The following is a 16584-nucleotide window of genomic DNA, read 5'->3' on the forward strand; positions in this document are numbered from 1 at the left end:
CAGTGCAGTGTATATTATATCATTGATATTACAGTGTAACTGCGTGATACAGTGCAGTGTATTATATTTCAATGTAACTGCATGAAACACTGCACTGTATCACTCAGCTACCCTGTAATATTAATGATGTTTGATACACTGCACTGCCACTCAGTTACACTGCATTATCAATGATATATGATACATTGCATCATATTACTCAGCTACACTGCAATATAAATGATATATGATAAACTACACTGTATCACTCAGCTGTAGTGTAATATTAATGAAATATGATACACTGCACTGTATCACTCTGTTGTAGTGTAATAGTAATGATATATGATACGGTGTACCGTATCATTCAGCTACACTTTAATATCAATGATATATCACACACCGCATCATATCCATCAGCTACACTGTAATATCAATGATATATGATACACTGCACTGTCTCACTCAGCTACACTGTAATATCAATGGCATATGATAAACTACACTGTATCACTGAGCTACACTGCAATATAAATGAAATATGATAAACTGCACTGTATCAGTCAGCTACACTGCAATATAAATGATATATGATAAACTGCACTGTATCACTCAGCTACACTGTAATATCAATGATATATGATACACTGCACTGTATCACTCAGCTACACTGTAATACCAATTATATAGGAGACACTGCACTGTATCACTCTGTTACACTGCAATATCAATGATATATGATACACTGCACTGTCTCGCTCAGCTACACTGTAATATCAATGATAGATGATGCACTGCACTTTATCACTCAGTTATATTGCGATATGATTGATATGATACACTGCACTGTATCACTCAGCTACACTGTAATAGCAATGATATATTATACACTGCACTGTATCACTCAGCTACACTGTAATAGCAATGATATATTATACACTGCACTATATCACTCAGTTACACTGCTATATCATTGATATATGATACACTGCACTGTATCACTCAGCTGTGTATCATTGATATTACAGTGTAGCTGAGTGATACAGTGCAGTGTATCATATCAATGATATAGCAGTGTAACAGAGAGATACAGTGCAGTGTATCATATCTCATTAACATTACAGTGTAGCTGAGTGATACAGTGCAGTGTATAATATCTCATTAACATTACAGTGTAGCTGAGTGATACAGTGCAGTGTATCACATATTATTGATATTACAGTGTAACTGAGTGATACAGTGCAGCGTATCATATGTCATTGATATTACAGTACAACTGAGTGATACAGTGCAGTGTATAATATCTCATTAACATTACAGTGTAGCTGAGTGATACAGTGCAGTGTATAATATCTCATTAACATTACAGTGTAGCTGAGTGATACAGTGCAGTGTATATTATATCATTGATATTACAGTGTAACTGCGTGATACAGTGCAGTGTATTATATTTCAATGTAACTGCATGATACAGTGCAGTGTATCACATATCATTGATATTACAGTGTAGCTGAGTGATACAGTGTAGTGTATATTATATAATTGATATTACAGTGTAACTGCGTGATACAGTGCAGTGTATTATATTTCAATGTAACTGCATGATACAGTGCAGTGTATCATATATCATTGATATTACAGTGTAGCTGAGTGATACAGCGTAGTGTGTCATATATCAGTGATATTACGGTGTAACTGAATGATACAGTGCAGTGTATAATATAGCAGTGACATTGCAGTGTAACTGAGTGATACAGTGCACTGTATCAAACATCATTAATATTACAGTGTAGCTGAGTAACATGATGCAATGTGTGATAAATCAGTGGTATTTAAGTGTAGCTGAGTGATACGGTGCAGTGTATTATGTATCATTGTTATTACAGTGTAACTGAGTGATACAGTGCAGTGTATCATATCATTAATATTACAGTGTAACTGAGTGATACAGTGCAGTGTATCATATCATTAATATTACAGTGTAACTGAGTGATACAGTGCAGTGTATCATATCATTAATATTACAGTGTAACTGAGTGATACAGTGCTGTGTATCAAATATTTTTTAATATTACAGTGAAGCTGAGTAATATGGTGCAATGTATCATATGTCATCAATATTGCAGTGTAACTGAGTGTTACAATGCAGTGTATCATATCATTGATATTACAGTGTAGCTGAGTGATACGGTGCAGTATATAATATATCATTGGTAATACAGTGTAACTGAGTGATATGAGCCAGCGTATCAAATATCATTGATATTACAGTGTAACAGTGATACAGTGCAGTGGATCATATATCGTTAATATTATACTACAACTGAGGGATACAGTGCAGAGTGTCATATATCATTGATATTGCAGTGTAGCTGATTGATACAGTGCAGTGTATCACAAATCATTGATATTACACTGTAATTGAGTGATACAGTGCAGTGTATCATATCATTGACATTACAGTATACGGGCTCAGTCACACTGAGTCCGTGTTTCTGGACGATAAAACAGCCGCACTGCAGGTGTGTACGAATCTCCGCACTGGCCAGAAAAAAGAACATATGGCTGGCAATGGAGCCGGCCATGCGGAGATTCGTCTGCACGCTGTGCGGCCGTTTTATCATCTAGAAACGCGAGCGGATCAGAGTCTGTGTGACTAAGCCCTAACTGAGTGATACAGTGCAGTGTATCAAATGTCATTGATATTACAGTGTGGCTGAGCAATATGATGCAGTGTATCATCTATCATTGATATTACAGTGTAGCTGAGTAATATGATGCAGTGTATCATATATCATTGATATTACAGTGCAGCTGAGTAATATGATGCAGTGTATCATCTATCATTGATATTACAGTGTAGCTGAGTAATATGATGCAGTGTATCATCTATCATTGATATTACAGTGTAGCTGAGCAATATGATGCAGTGTATCATATATCATTGCTATTACAGTGTAGCTGAGCAATATGATGCAGTGTATCATCTATCATTGATATTACAGTGTAGCTGAGTAATATGATGCAGTGTATCATCTATCATTGATATTACAGTGTAGCTGAGTAATATGATGCAGTGTATCATCTATCATTGATATTATAGTGTAGCTGATACACTGCATCATATTACTCAGCTACACTGTAATATCAATGATAGATGATACACTGCATCATATTACTCAGCTACACTGTAATATCAATGCTAGCTGATACACTGCACTGTAATATTAGTGACATAGACTGTGATACTAACAGCATAAAGCACATTTGTGTCTTTCCACGTAACAGGTTTGGCTTTTATGTTCATGCCGGTGAGATATATATATATATATACACAGTAGGAGGCTTTCCTTGCGACTCCTTCTTGTCGTCCCGCAGCGGCTCCATGTCGGGTTTCCATCTTCCTTGAAATCTGTATGGGGTGGAAACCAAAGTGGAATGGGGTCTGCGCCGTAAGGGTGACCACCCACTGCAGTTTTTTTCAGTTCTTTTCTGCAGGGGTCTATGGGACTTGTAATGTTAAAATCGCGCAAAACCCCTGCAGAAAAAAAACGCTGCGAATTCTGCAGTGAAAAATAACCGTAGTGGGCGGTCACCCTGAGGGTCTATGGTGTCATGGCCGCCGTCCCTGCGGAGTCCTCGGGGCTGTCTATCCCATGTAAAAGACGGAAACCAGGATGGGGGCAGCGCCGGATGGTAGGGAGAGCCTCATATATATGTATGTTCCCGAGGTGCGGAGCGCTGGACTGAAGCAGAAGCCAAACGCCTTATATAACTATCAGTCAGTGAATGGAAATATTAATGTCCTGGCCCAATACCTCACCCACAGCTGAGGGTTTGAAACAGTGTGTCAGTGCAGGTCAGAGCTACCAGCCCCCTCTATGACCCCTGGTGCCCCTGGCAGCGGCCCTTCTCCTGGGGGTCTGTGTTACTGGAGGGAAGTACCCGGCCGAGGAGATCTTACTGCTGGCAGCCGCCATCATACTGCCATCTGCCCCTCATGCCGCAGCCACCTTGCTCTGTTTGTGGCCCCCAAGTCTGCAGGACCAGCAGTTCTGACTGCTTGTTTCCTCCCTGATGGGAGTGGTTGTCATGGATACCGAGTGGCCATCCCAGCAGCCAATCACAGTGTAGCTTTCACTTTACCACAGGAAGAGATGGAATGCAAGCTGCGCTGTGATTGGTTGCTGGGAGCCGGGCCGTCGTCTGGCCTCCGTTATGGTGTAGTGACCGGCGAGGCCCTATCCCTTCCTGTGTAAGTGTCAGTCTTCACTGTCGTTCTGGGATTCACATCACGCCCCTCTGGATGAGGGCAGCTTCACTATGGAGGGGTGCAGGGCTGTGAGCTCGTGTCATCGCGGCCGTTTCCCATCATTAGTGCACATCATGCAGGGAAGCAGCTGCACCGCCTGCCAAGCATCCGCTGACTCCTCTGATTAGCCGTAAAACGCACGGTCTAATTAATCAGCCAGGTCAGCCGTTAACATGGAGGTAGCTGCGCAGCTGCCGGCTCCATCCCGCAGACCGCCACGTATTACACTGATGAGCCCCTCCGTCAGTCTGGAGGACCCCCACAATGCGAGGCGGGAGGCGCTGCCGCCGTCAGACTTTGCTACATTTTCTTGGCCATGTTGTTGCACATTTTTCCGTACTGAGCGGCGCCCCTTCATCACACCGCTGAGCGGCGCCCCTTCATCACACCGCTGAGCGGCGCCCCTTCATCACACCGCTGAGCGGCGCCCCTTCATCACACCGCTGAGCGGCGCCCCTTCATCACACCGCTGAGCGGCGCCCCTTCATCACACCGCTGAGCGGCGCCCCTTCATCACACCGCTGAGCGGCGCCCCTTCATCACACCGCTGAGCGGCGCCCCTTCATCACACCGCTGAGCGGCGCCCCTTCATCACACCGCTGAGCGGCGCCCCTTCATCACACCGCTGAGCGGCGCCCCTTCATCACACCGCTGAGCGGCGCCCCTTCATCACACCGCTGAGCGGCGCCCCTTCATCACACCGCTGAGCGGCGCTTTGTAGCGCCCATAATTGGTATTTACATTGAGTAGATGTCAGGAATACGCCGCGCTCCCTGCAGCCGCTTGCCCACAATCGTCTAATGGCGTACTGTATGGGAGTCCAGTGGAGCTGAGATGTGAGGCGCTGTTTGTTGAGGTGCTCGCACTGACATGGAGGGAAGACCCTGCAAACAGACCCCCATATCTCAGCTTCCTGGACCCATCCGCTCGTGTGCGGAGCTTACGCTGAGGGAACAATAGAAATGGCGGGACCTTCTGTGATCACCGCCTGATTGTCACGCACCTCTCATGTGGAATTTGCACGGAGCTTACCGGAACGATGATGACGCAAACGTGACGGCCCCCGACAGAATGGGATCAAGCAGGAAACGGCTGTTTTGGATCTTTTTGGCGCTGATCTCCTCCTCAGGTTCCATGAAGATGAAGGAATCCAGAAAGGTAAAGAATAGAGGAGCGTCCGCTGCGTGTGCGACTGTCCGACCAATCACAGAGCCCCAGAGACCAGTGCCACATTGGTCTACGTGCTCAACATATCTACAACTAAGGATATGCGGGAAATCGGAGCACGACAGCGTGGGTGCCCCCCCAAACATCTGCTGTCGACCCCCCCAACATCTGCTGTCGACCCCCCCAACATCTGCTGGCGACCTCCAACATCTACTGGTGACCCCCCAACATCTACTGGAGCCCCCCAACATCTACTAGCGACCCCCAACATCTACTAGCATCCCCCCATCATCTGCTGGCGACCCCCAACATCTACTAGCAACACCCCATCATCTACTGGCGACCCCCAACATCTACTAGCAACACCCCATCATCTACTGGAGACCCCCAACATCTACTAGCAACCCCCCATCATCTGCTGGCGACCCCCATCATCTACTGGCGACCCCCATCATCTGCTGGCGACCCCCATCATCTGCTGGCGACCCCCATCATCTACTGGCGACCCCCAACATCTACTGGTGACCCACATCATCTACTGGAGACCCCCAACATCTACTAGCAATCCCCCAACATCTACTGGAGCCCCCCAACATCTACTAGCGACCCCCAACATCTACTAGCAACCCCCCAACATCTGCTGTCGACCCCCCCAACATCTGCTGGTGACCCACATCATCTACTGGAGCCCCCCAACATCTACTAGCGACCCCCAACATCTACTAGCAACCCCCCAACATCTACTAGCAACCCCCCATCATCTACTGGCGACCCCCATCATCTGCTGGTGACCCCCATCATCTGCTGGTGACCCCCATGCCAGGAGCTCCGTATGCAACAATGAGCAGGTTCCATCCGCTGGACTCAGCGCTACACGTGACGCGGTTCGCCCGGCGGGGGGCTGACTGCAGCGAGGGCTCAGGTTGTGTGCATGATGGTGGCATTATGTACCAGGAAATCCTGGTTGCCACGGTAACACAGCGCTCTGCAAAAACACGTTTTGTTCCCAAACTTGCACAACTGCGAGTGTTTATATTTACTCCTGCAGCGCAGAATGCCATCAGGCGGGCGTCCGAGCGAATGGCGATTATTATTACTATGCTGTTAGCGGCGCAGACGTAAGATGTGAATGGGCTTCTCTGAAAGACCACCACAATGTGAGATAGGTTTACACTATACACACAGGGCCCGCGGGGTGAACCGGCCCACCACCTCATCTAATGTGGCTCGCTAGTGTGGCACCCTGCCTGCAGCAGCGGTCCTGCGGCCTCTGGAGAGTCTGTGACCGCTGATTTCTACCACCTGTACACAGCGCAGACGCCGAGAGGAGAGGTCAACGGTCCCAGACTCTACTATGGTGGCACACTATATCTACTGGGGCCACGGTGGGGTCACTATTACTAATCGGGCCACTATAGGGGTGACTATTACTACTGGGGCCACTGTGGCGGTCACTGTTACTACTGGGGCCACTATTCCTACTAGGAGCCACTATGGGGGCAATATTAATACTAGGAGCCACTATGGGGTCACTATTACTAATGGGAGCCACTATGGGGGCACTATTACTACTAGGAGCCACTATTGGGGCACTATTACTACTAGGAGCCATTATAGGGGCACTATTACTAATGGGAGCCACTATGGGGGCACCATTACTACTAGGAGCCATTATGGGGGCACTATTACTACTAGGAGCCACTATGGGGGCACCATTACTACTAGGAGCCATTATGGGGGGCAATATTACTACTGGAGCCACTATGGGGGCACTATTACTACTAGGAGCCACTATGGGGTCACTATTACTACTAGGAGCCACTATGGGGTCACTATTACTACTGGAGCCATTATGGGGGGCACTATTACTACTGGAGCCACTATGGGGGCACTATTACTACTAGGAGCCACTATGGGGTCACTATTACTACTAGGAGCCACTATGGGGGCACCATTACTACTAGGAGCCATTATGGGGGGCACTATTACTACTGGAGCCACTATGGGGGCACTATTACTACTAGGAGCCATTATGGGGGGGCACTATTACTACTGGAGCCACTATGGGGTCACTATTACTACTAGGAGCCACTACGGGGGTCACTATTACTACTAGGAGCCACTATGGGGTCACTATTACTACTAGGAGCCACTATGGGGTCACTATTACTACTAGGAGCCACTATGGGGGCACTATTACTACTAGGAGCCACTATGGGGGCACTATTACTACTAGGAGCCACTATGGGGGCACTATTACTACTAGGAGCCACTATGGGGGCACTATTACTACTAGGAGCCACTATGGGGTCACTATTACTACTAGGAGCCACTATGGGGGCACTATTATTACTAGGAGCCACTATGGGGGCACTATTACTACTAGGAGATACTATGGGGTCACTATTACTACTAGGAGATACTATGGGGTCACTATTATTACTAGGAGCCACTATGGGGGCACTATTACTACTAGGAGATACTATGGGGGCAATATTACTACTAGGAGCCACTATGGGGGCACTATTATTACTAGGAGCCACTATGGGGTCACTATTACTACTAGGAGCCACTATGGGGGCACTATTATTACTAGGAGCCACTATGGGGGCACTATTACTACTAGGAGATACTATGGGGGCAATATTACTAATCGGGCCACTATAGAGGTGACTATTACAACTGGTGCCACTGTGGGGTCATTATTACTAATCGGCCACTATATGGGTGACTATTACTACTGGGGCCACTGTGGCGGTCACTGTTACTACTGGGGGCACTATTACTACTAGGAGCCACTATGGGGGCATCATTACTACTAGGAGCCACTATGGGGGCATCATTACTACTAGAAGCCACTATGGGGGCACCATTACTACTAGGAGCCATTATGGGGGGCACTATTATTACTAGGGCCACTCTGGGGATCGCTATTGGTACTAGGAGTTACTATGGGGGCACTATTACTACTAGGAGCCACTGTGGGAATCACTATTACTACTAGGAGCCACTGTGGGGGTCACTATAACTACTGCAGCCACTATGGATTCACTATTACTACTGGGGTCACTATTACTACTGCAGCCACTATGGATTCACTATTACTACTGGGGCCACTATGGGTAATACTATTAATACTAGGAGCCACTATGGGGGCACTATTACTACTAGGAGCCACTGTGGGGGCACTATTACTACTAGGAGCCACTGTGGGGCACTATTACTACTAGGAGCCACAATGGGGATCACTATTACTACTGGGAGCCACTACGGGATCATTATTTCAACTGGAGCACTATGGGTTCACTATTATTACTAGGAGCCACTATGGGGCAATAATAGTACTAGGAGCCACTATGGGGGCACCAATAGTACTAGGAGCCACTATGGGGGCACCAATAGTACTAGGAGCCACTATGGGGGCACCAATAGTACTAGGAGCCACTATGGGTTGAGTATTACTACTGGGGCCACTATGGGGGCACTATTACTACAAGGAGACACTATGGGATCATTATTACTACTAGGGCACTATGAGTTTATTATTATTAATGAGGCCACTATGGGGATCACTATTACTACTGGGGCCACTATTAATACTAGGAGCCACTATGGGGGCACTATTAAGACTAGGAGCCACTATGCAGGCACTATTAGTACTGAGGCCACTGTGGGGGGCACTATTAATACTAGGAGCCACTGTGGGGGTACTAATAGTACTAGGAACCATTTTGCGGTCACTAATACTACTAGGAGGCACTCTGGGGGCACTAATACTACTAGGAGCCACTATGGGGGCACTAATACTACAAGGAGCCACTATGGGGACACTAATACTACAAGGAGCCACTATGGGGGCACTAATACTACTAGGAGCCACTATGGGGATACTAATACTACTAGGAGCCACTATGGGGATACTAATACTACTAGGAGCCACTATGGGGATCTCTATTACTACTGGGGGCACTATTACTACTAGGAGCCACTATGTAGGCCCTATTACTACTAGGAGCCAGTATGAGGTCACTATTACTACTAGGGGCCACTATTATTAATGGGGGCACTATGAGGGCACTACTATGACTAGGGTCACTATTACTGTTGGGGCTACTATGGGGCATTATGGGGGGGTCACTATCACTACTGGGGGCCACTATGGGGCACTATTACTATTAGGAGCCACTATTCTGGAACTATTACTACTAGGAGCCACTATTGGGGTACTATTACTACTGGGGCCACTATGGGGATCGCTATTACTACTGGGGCCACTATTACTACCAGGAGCCACTATAAGGGCCCTATTACTGCTAGGAGCCACTATGGGGGCACTATTACTACTAGGAGCCACTATTATTAATGGGGGTACTATAGGGGGACTACTATGACTAGGGTCACTATTACTACTGGGGGCCACTATGGGGTCAATATTACTAATGGGGCCTCTAAGGGAAGCACTATTACAACTGCAGCCACAATGGGTTCCCTATTATTACTGAGGCCAATATGGGGATCACTATTACTATTGGGGCCACTATTACTACTAGGAACCACTATGAGGGCACTACTACTACTAGAAGCCACTATGGGGGCACTATTACTACTAGGAGCCAATATGAGGGCACTATTACTACTAGGAGCCACTATGGGGGCACTATTACTACTGGGGCCACTATGGGGGTCACTAATAGTACTAGGAGAAACTATGGGGGCACCATTACTACTGGGGCCACTACGGGGGTCACTATTACTACTAGGAGCCACTCCGGGGGTCACTATTACTACTAGGAGCCACTACGGGGGTCACTATTACTACTAGGAGCCACTATGGGGGCACCATTACTACTAGGAGCCATTATGGGGGACACTATTACTACTAGGAGCCACTACGGGGGTCACTATTACTACTAGGAGCCACTATGGGGGTCACTATTACTACTAGGAGCCACTATGGGGGCACTATTACTACTAGCAGCCGCTATGGGGGCACTATTACTACTAGCAGCCGCTATGGGGGCACTATTACTACTAGCAGCCGCTATGGGGGCACTACCAATAATAGTAGCGACTATAGGGGCACTACTACTAGGGGCCACTATTATTACTGGAACCACCATGGGGGCACTATAATTATTAATAGGGGCACTATGAGGGCAGTATTACGACTAGGACACTATTACCACTGGGGCCACTCTGTGACATTATTACTACTGGGGCCACTATGGGAGTCACTATTACTACTGAGACTACTATGGGGATCACTATTACTTCTGGGGCCACTGTGGGGGACACTATTACAACTAGAATCCACTAAGGGGAATACTATTACTACTAAAGCCGCCTATATAGGAGCCACTATTACTACTGGGGTCACTATTACTACTGGGGTCACTATTACTATTGGAGCACTATTGGTTGACTAGTACTACTGGGGCCACTATGGGAGCCACTATTACTACTGGGTTACTATTACTAATTGGGCCATTGTGTGTTTAACTATTACTACTGGGGCCACTCAGGGGAGCACTATTATGACTAAAGCCACCTATATAGGAGCCACTATCACTAGTGGGGTCACTATTACTAGTAGGGCCCCTGTGGGGGTCACTATTACTAGTAGGGCCCCTGTGGGGGTCACTATTACTAGTAGGGCCCCTGTGGGGGTCACTATTACTAGTAGGGCCCCTGTGGGGGTCACTATTACTAGTAGGGCCCCTGTGGGGGTCACTATTACTAGTAGGGCTCCTGTGGGGGTCACTATTACTAGTAGGGCCCCTGTGGGGGTCACTATTACTAGTAGGGCCCCTGTGGGGGTCACTATTACTAGTAGGGCCCCTGTGGGGGTCACTATTACTAGTAAGGGCCCCTGTGGGGGTCACTATTACTAGTAGGGCCCCTGTGGGGGTCACTATTACTAGTAGGGCCCCTGTGGGGGTCACTATTACTAGTAGGGCCCCTGTGGGGGTCACTATGACTATAGAGTGATTTGACCGTCCTGGTATTAGTATAACATTACAGGATACCGTATAAGGCGACTCTCGCACACGTGCTCAGAAAATGCTGCGCGAAACCACGGTGACGGGTGAAGTGCGTTATAAAGTGCGAAAATAGAGCAGACAGCGCTCAAAAATCGTGGCGTTAGAACTGCGTTCGAGCGCTGGTCTCCCAGGTCCTATTGACATCAATGGCGGTTTCGTAGCGGAGTCATGCGGCGCGCGGGACGCTGTGCTAATGGCGGTAACTGTGAGGGCAGCCGCATACATTTCTGCCACCTTCTCCCTTTCTTCAGATGCTACAGACGTCTACAATGCCGCGCGGCGATACATTTGTCGCATGTCTGAGTGCGCCCAGAGAGGCGGAGTTGGTTTTTTTTACGCGGGCCGCGGATCTTCTGCGCCTGAATGACTCCTTCGCTTATCGTTCATCTTCAGTTTCTGCATGCATAAAAACTGAGCGGCAATCGGCCCGTGAAACAGGAGCCGCTACGAACGACAGCGGCGGGCGTCCGGAAGGGATCTCTGTCCCGCTCCGCGGTCTTTGCTGCCCCGTGTAAAAGGGTCCCCAGCTGCTGGACTGGGACTGCGACCGATTTTGCAACTTTTTAAAAAGTTGCATGTCCTAGATGTCTCTGAACCCTCCCCCACTCAGACTCCGCCCCCTTTTCTAGATACTTTGAAAGGCGCAGCCAGTGGCGGATCAGTTGTGCTTTTTGGTGCAAATTAATAGTAAATTTGTCCAAATTAATTTGTGCCAACACGAAGGTGCGACTTGTGCCGCGGCGCCAGGAATAAACGCGCCGCGGGGAAGATATTTTGGCGTTTCTTGTAGTGGACAGAATCTCCTATTTTTGGTTGCGTCTGAATTTCCGTTTCAGTAGCAGGAACGTTCTGCCATCGTGGCGCCATGTTGGCCCGGCGTGCGGCCGTGGGGTGACCGCCGCTGACAGCACCTACAAGGCAGCTTTCATGCCTGACGAGTATTTCTGCAGACGCGGGAGATTCTGCCCCAAACCCCCGAGTACACGGATCACACTCCACGGTACGAGGGGGCGGTGATATGGCCGTGTCCTGGCGCAGGAGCTGCTGCCGCTCTCTATGCTGCTTAACCCGTCCTCTAGGAGTCTTATCACGCCTTACACTCCAGTCACCTCCAGAGCTGCATTCACAATCTACTGTCAGATCATGTTACACTCCAGTCCCCTCCAGAGCTGCATTCACAATCTACTGTCAGATCATGTTACACTCCAGTCCCCTCCAGAGCTGCATTCACAATCTACTGTCAGATCATGTTACACTCCAGTCACCTCCAGAGCTGCATTCACAATCTACTGTCAGATCATGTTACACTCCAGTCACCTCCAGAGCTGCATTCACAATCTACTGTCAGATCATGGTATACTCCAGTCACCTCCAGAGCTGCATTCACAATCTACTGTCAGATCATGGTATACTCCAGTCACCTCCAGAGCTGCATTCACAATCTACTGTCAGATCATGTTACACTCCAGTCCCCTCCAGAGCTGCATTCACAATCTACTGTCAGATCATGTTACACTCCAGTCCCCTCCAGAGCTGCATTCACAATCTACTGTCAGATCATGGTATACTCCAGTCACCTCCAGAGCTGCATTCACAATCTACTGTCAGATCATATTACACTCCAGTCCCCTCCAGAGCTGCATTCACAATCTACTGTCAGATCATGTTACACTCCAGTCACCTCCAGAGCTGCATGTACATTTCTAAAACCTAATTCACATACAGCAAACAAAGAGAGGCGCGGGTGCGGCATGGGAAGCGTCAGCCACACATGTTCTACGGTCCTTTCGCCCCCTGCTGACTCAGCAGCGGTCGTTCAGGGTCAGCGCCATCCTCACCCCCAGCCCGTGTGTCAGGTGCCCCCCACATCGTAGAGTAGGTGTTGGGGTACCACATGGGGTGATGGTGACAAGTGCCTCACAGAGGATTGTCTGCACTGATACGTTGCAGCAGACCCTCAGCGGTGAGCGCTGGACTTTGTTCAGGACGGGTTTTCAGCCTTAGGATGTAAACAATGATTGTTCCTTTTCATTAACAGCAAGCAGAGATCTTGAAAATGGTGAAGATATGAATTCCAAAGACTGCTAGAAAGTTCTGGAAGCTTTCATCATACACTGGGCGCTGGCCCTTTAAGGCGTGCTGGGCTGTACATGTTCTCAGGAGGGTGCCGGGGCCCTGGTGTCCTAGGGGGCCCAAAAGAAGACCCCACTGTTATGTGTTGCTGCTGCAGCCCCTCCCACAGCGTTGGGTTGTTGCGTTTGATGCGCGGCCAGTTCTGCGGGGTCCTGTGTCTTTTGGCTCGGACAATGGGCCCCTCTGAGATGAGAGGGAGGCACATTCCGCCTGAACCCCTGGGGGTCTCCTGACACCGGGGGGCACAGTCTGTTGTTCTGCCAGTTCCTCTCTGCCCGCTGCGGCCGCTGCACCTGGCACAGCAGCGTTCCGGCACTTGGTGCATTCATTGCCCTTTCTGATGTTATCACAGCTGCGGTGCTGTTACTATAGCTTATATCATCTGATGTCCCACAATCCTGCGCCCCCTGATTTATGAATAGAATGCCAGAGCTGCAGTTAGGACTGACACCCAGACTGAGCAGTGGCTGGATGGAGCTCTGTCCTCCAGAGCCCGCAGTGTCCGCGGCCGTCAGTCAGTGTGGAGTCCGAGCAGACGCTTTCTTGTCTTCGGTGACGTCTCTCTCAGATTTCGGCACTTTTCCTCCCCTTTGGGACATTCCAGGAGGTTTTGTGTAGAACAAGCCCGGACCCGGCGAGGATCTGACATCAGATAGATGTGCCTCATGGCTGGCTGCTGCAGCGCCTCTTTTCCAGACTATCCCCTCAGGCATCGCTTTGTAGAGTCACTAACTGTGTGTCATAAGAAATTCCATGCAAGGAAAACATGTAATCCACAGGCGGATCGTGAAACATACATGAAGGGAGTATTCAAGTGACTGCGTGTCAGTCTTTACTGTACGTCTCACATTCTATTCAAGTACCGGGCAGTTCAGGATGAAAAGTGCTATAAGCCCCTCCAGATAGAAAAGGGCTTTAGAGCAGAGGATTGTGGGAGGGCTATAAATTATGAGATGAATCCCTAATATATAATAACCCAGTGATTATCACCAGTAACAGTACAGATCTATAGGGGCAGGAGAAGATGGGACCTATATGTGGTGCTGTAATGTATGGGGGAGGAGATGGGGTCTATAGGAAGTGCTGTGATATATAGGGGGAGGGGACGGGATCTATAGGAGGTGCTTCCATATATGGGGGAGGAGATGGGGTCTATAGGAAGTGCTGTGATATATAGGGGGAGGGGACAGGATCTATAGGAGGTGCTTCCATATATGGGGGAGGAGATGGGATCCTTTAGAAGGTGTTGTGATACATGGGGGGAGGAGCAAGATCTCTAGGGGGTGCTGTAATATATGGGAGAGGAGATCGGATCTATAGGTTGTGGTGTGATATATGGGGGAATTGGATCTATAGGGGGTGGTGTGATATATGGGGGGAGGGGATGGGATCTATAGGAGGTGCTGTGATATATAGGGGAGGGGATGGGATCTATAGGAGGTGCTGATATATATGTAGGGGGAGGGAAGGGGATCTTCAAGGAGTGCTGTGATATACAGGGCAGGAGGAGATGGGAACTATAGGGGGTGCTGGGATATATATGGGAGACAATGGGATCTATAGGAGGTGCTGTGATATATGGGGGGAGGGGATGGGATCTATAGGAGGTGCTGTGATATATGGGGGGAGGGGATGGGATCTATAGGAGGTGCTGTGATATATGGGGGGAGGAGATGGGATCTATAGGAGGTGCTGTGATATATGGGGGGAGGGGATGGGATCTATAGGAGGTGCTGTGATATATGGGGGGAGGGGATGGGATCTATAGGAGGTGCTGTGATATATGGGGGGAGGGGATCTATAGGAGGTGCTGTGATATATGGAGGGAGGGGATCTATAGGGGGTGGTGTGATATATGGGGGGAGGGGATCTATAGGAGGTGCTGGGATATATGGGGGTAGGGGATCTATAGGAGGTGCTGTGATATATGGGGGGAGGGGATCTATAGGGGGTGGTGTGATATATGGGGAGGGGATCTATAGGGGGTGGTGTGATATATGGGGGTAGGGGATCTATAGGAGGTGCTGTGATATATGGGGGAGGGGATCTATAGGGGGTGGTGTGATATATGGGTGGAGGGGATCTATAGGAGGTGCTGTGATATATGGGGGTAGGGGATCTATAGGGGGTGGTGTGATATATGGGGGTAGGGGATCTATAGGGGGTGGTGTGATATATGGGGGTAGGGGATCTATAGGGGGTGGTGTGATATATGGGTGGAGGGGATCTATAGGAGGTGCTGTGATATATGGGGGAGGGGATCTATAGAAGGCTGATCCTGATAATGTGCTATACATTATTCAGTCCTTTCCTTCATTTTTGTCTGGGGTGGGCCGGCCCCCCCATGCAGACTGGGGAGCCCCCCTACTTACCCCTGCAGGTGAAGCATCACACGTCCGTTCATAGACATGGGGTTCTCTGCTTTCTGTCAGTGAATGAGACCACACATTGCTTGTATGCAGAATATGAGTCCCATGCTCACACAGCAGAGGGTTTGTTACAGTGTATCAGTGCAGACAATCCAAGCCTGCCGCATTGTAACGAGCCTTCAGGCCAGGAGAGACCCCTGTGCCCCTCCTCACATTGCAGGTGACAGGTGAGATCGCTGCTTTTTGCACCTGATGCTGATTTTTCGCTTCCTTTCCTCTTATTCTCTGATTGTTTGTTTTTCCAGCTCAGAAAATTCCGGCAGTGAAAGCGGAGGGCTGCGATCTTCACGGGCGACCTGCGGGCGAGGAGCCGCCGGGACACGGGTCGCTCTTCTCCTAAGAACATGGCCGAAAAGTGCGGTGATGGCATGCTGGTAAGAGCGGCGACATATACCGCGGCACTGCACACCTATCCCCCGGCGCTGCACTGCACACCTATCCGGCAGCGCTGCCCATATACCACGGCGCTGCCCTGCACACCTATCCGGCAGCGCTGCTTATATAACACGGCGCTGCCCTGCAC

The 16584-nt window shown here is 48.9% G+C and overlaps 1 protein-coding gene across 2 annotated transcripts in view; it reads left to right on the forward strand.

Annotated features, from left to right (window-relative positions):
• SLC6A9 (solute carrier family 6 member 9) overlaps window positions 1-16584 on the forward strand; it is a 163011-nt gene that overhangs the window by 37574 nt on the left and 108853 nt on the right. Inside the window, exons 1-2 of one of the 2 annotated variants that reach the window (XM_066598021.1) lie at window positions 16163-16228; window positions 16307-16435. In XM_066598021.1, coding sequence (XP_066454118.1) covers window positions 16406-16435 — 30 coding nt within the window. In that variant the 5' untranslated portion in view covers window positions 16163-16228; window positions 16307-16405. Of the gene's footprint in view, window positions 1-16162; window positions 16229-16306; window positions 16436-16584 lie in introns of those variants that run through there. The other variant, XM_066598020.1, reaches the window with a different exon arrangement.

Source organism: Eleutherodactylus coqui, chromosome 3 (assembly GCF_035609145.1).
Source record: "Eleutherodactylus coqui strain aEleCoq1 chromosome 3, aEleCoq1.hap1, whole genome shotgun sequence".
In the NCBI taxonomy this organism is placed as follows: domain Eukaryota; kingdom Metazoa; phylum Chordata; class Amphibia; order Anura; family Eleutherodactylidae; genus Eleutherodactylus; species Eleutherodactylus coqui.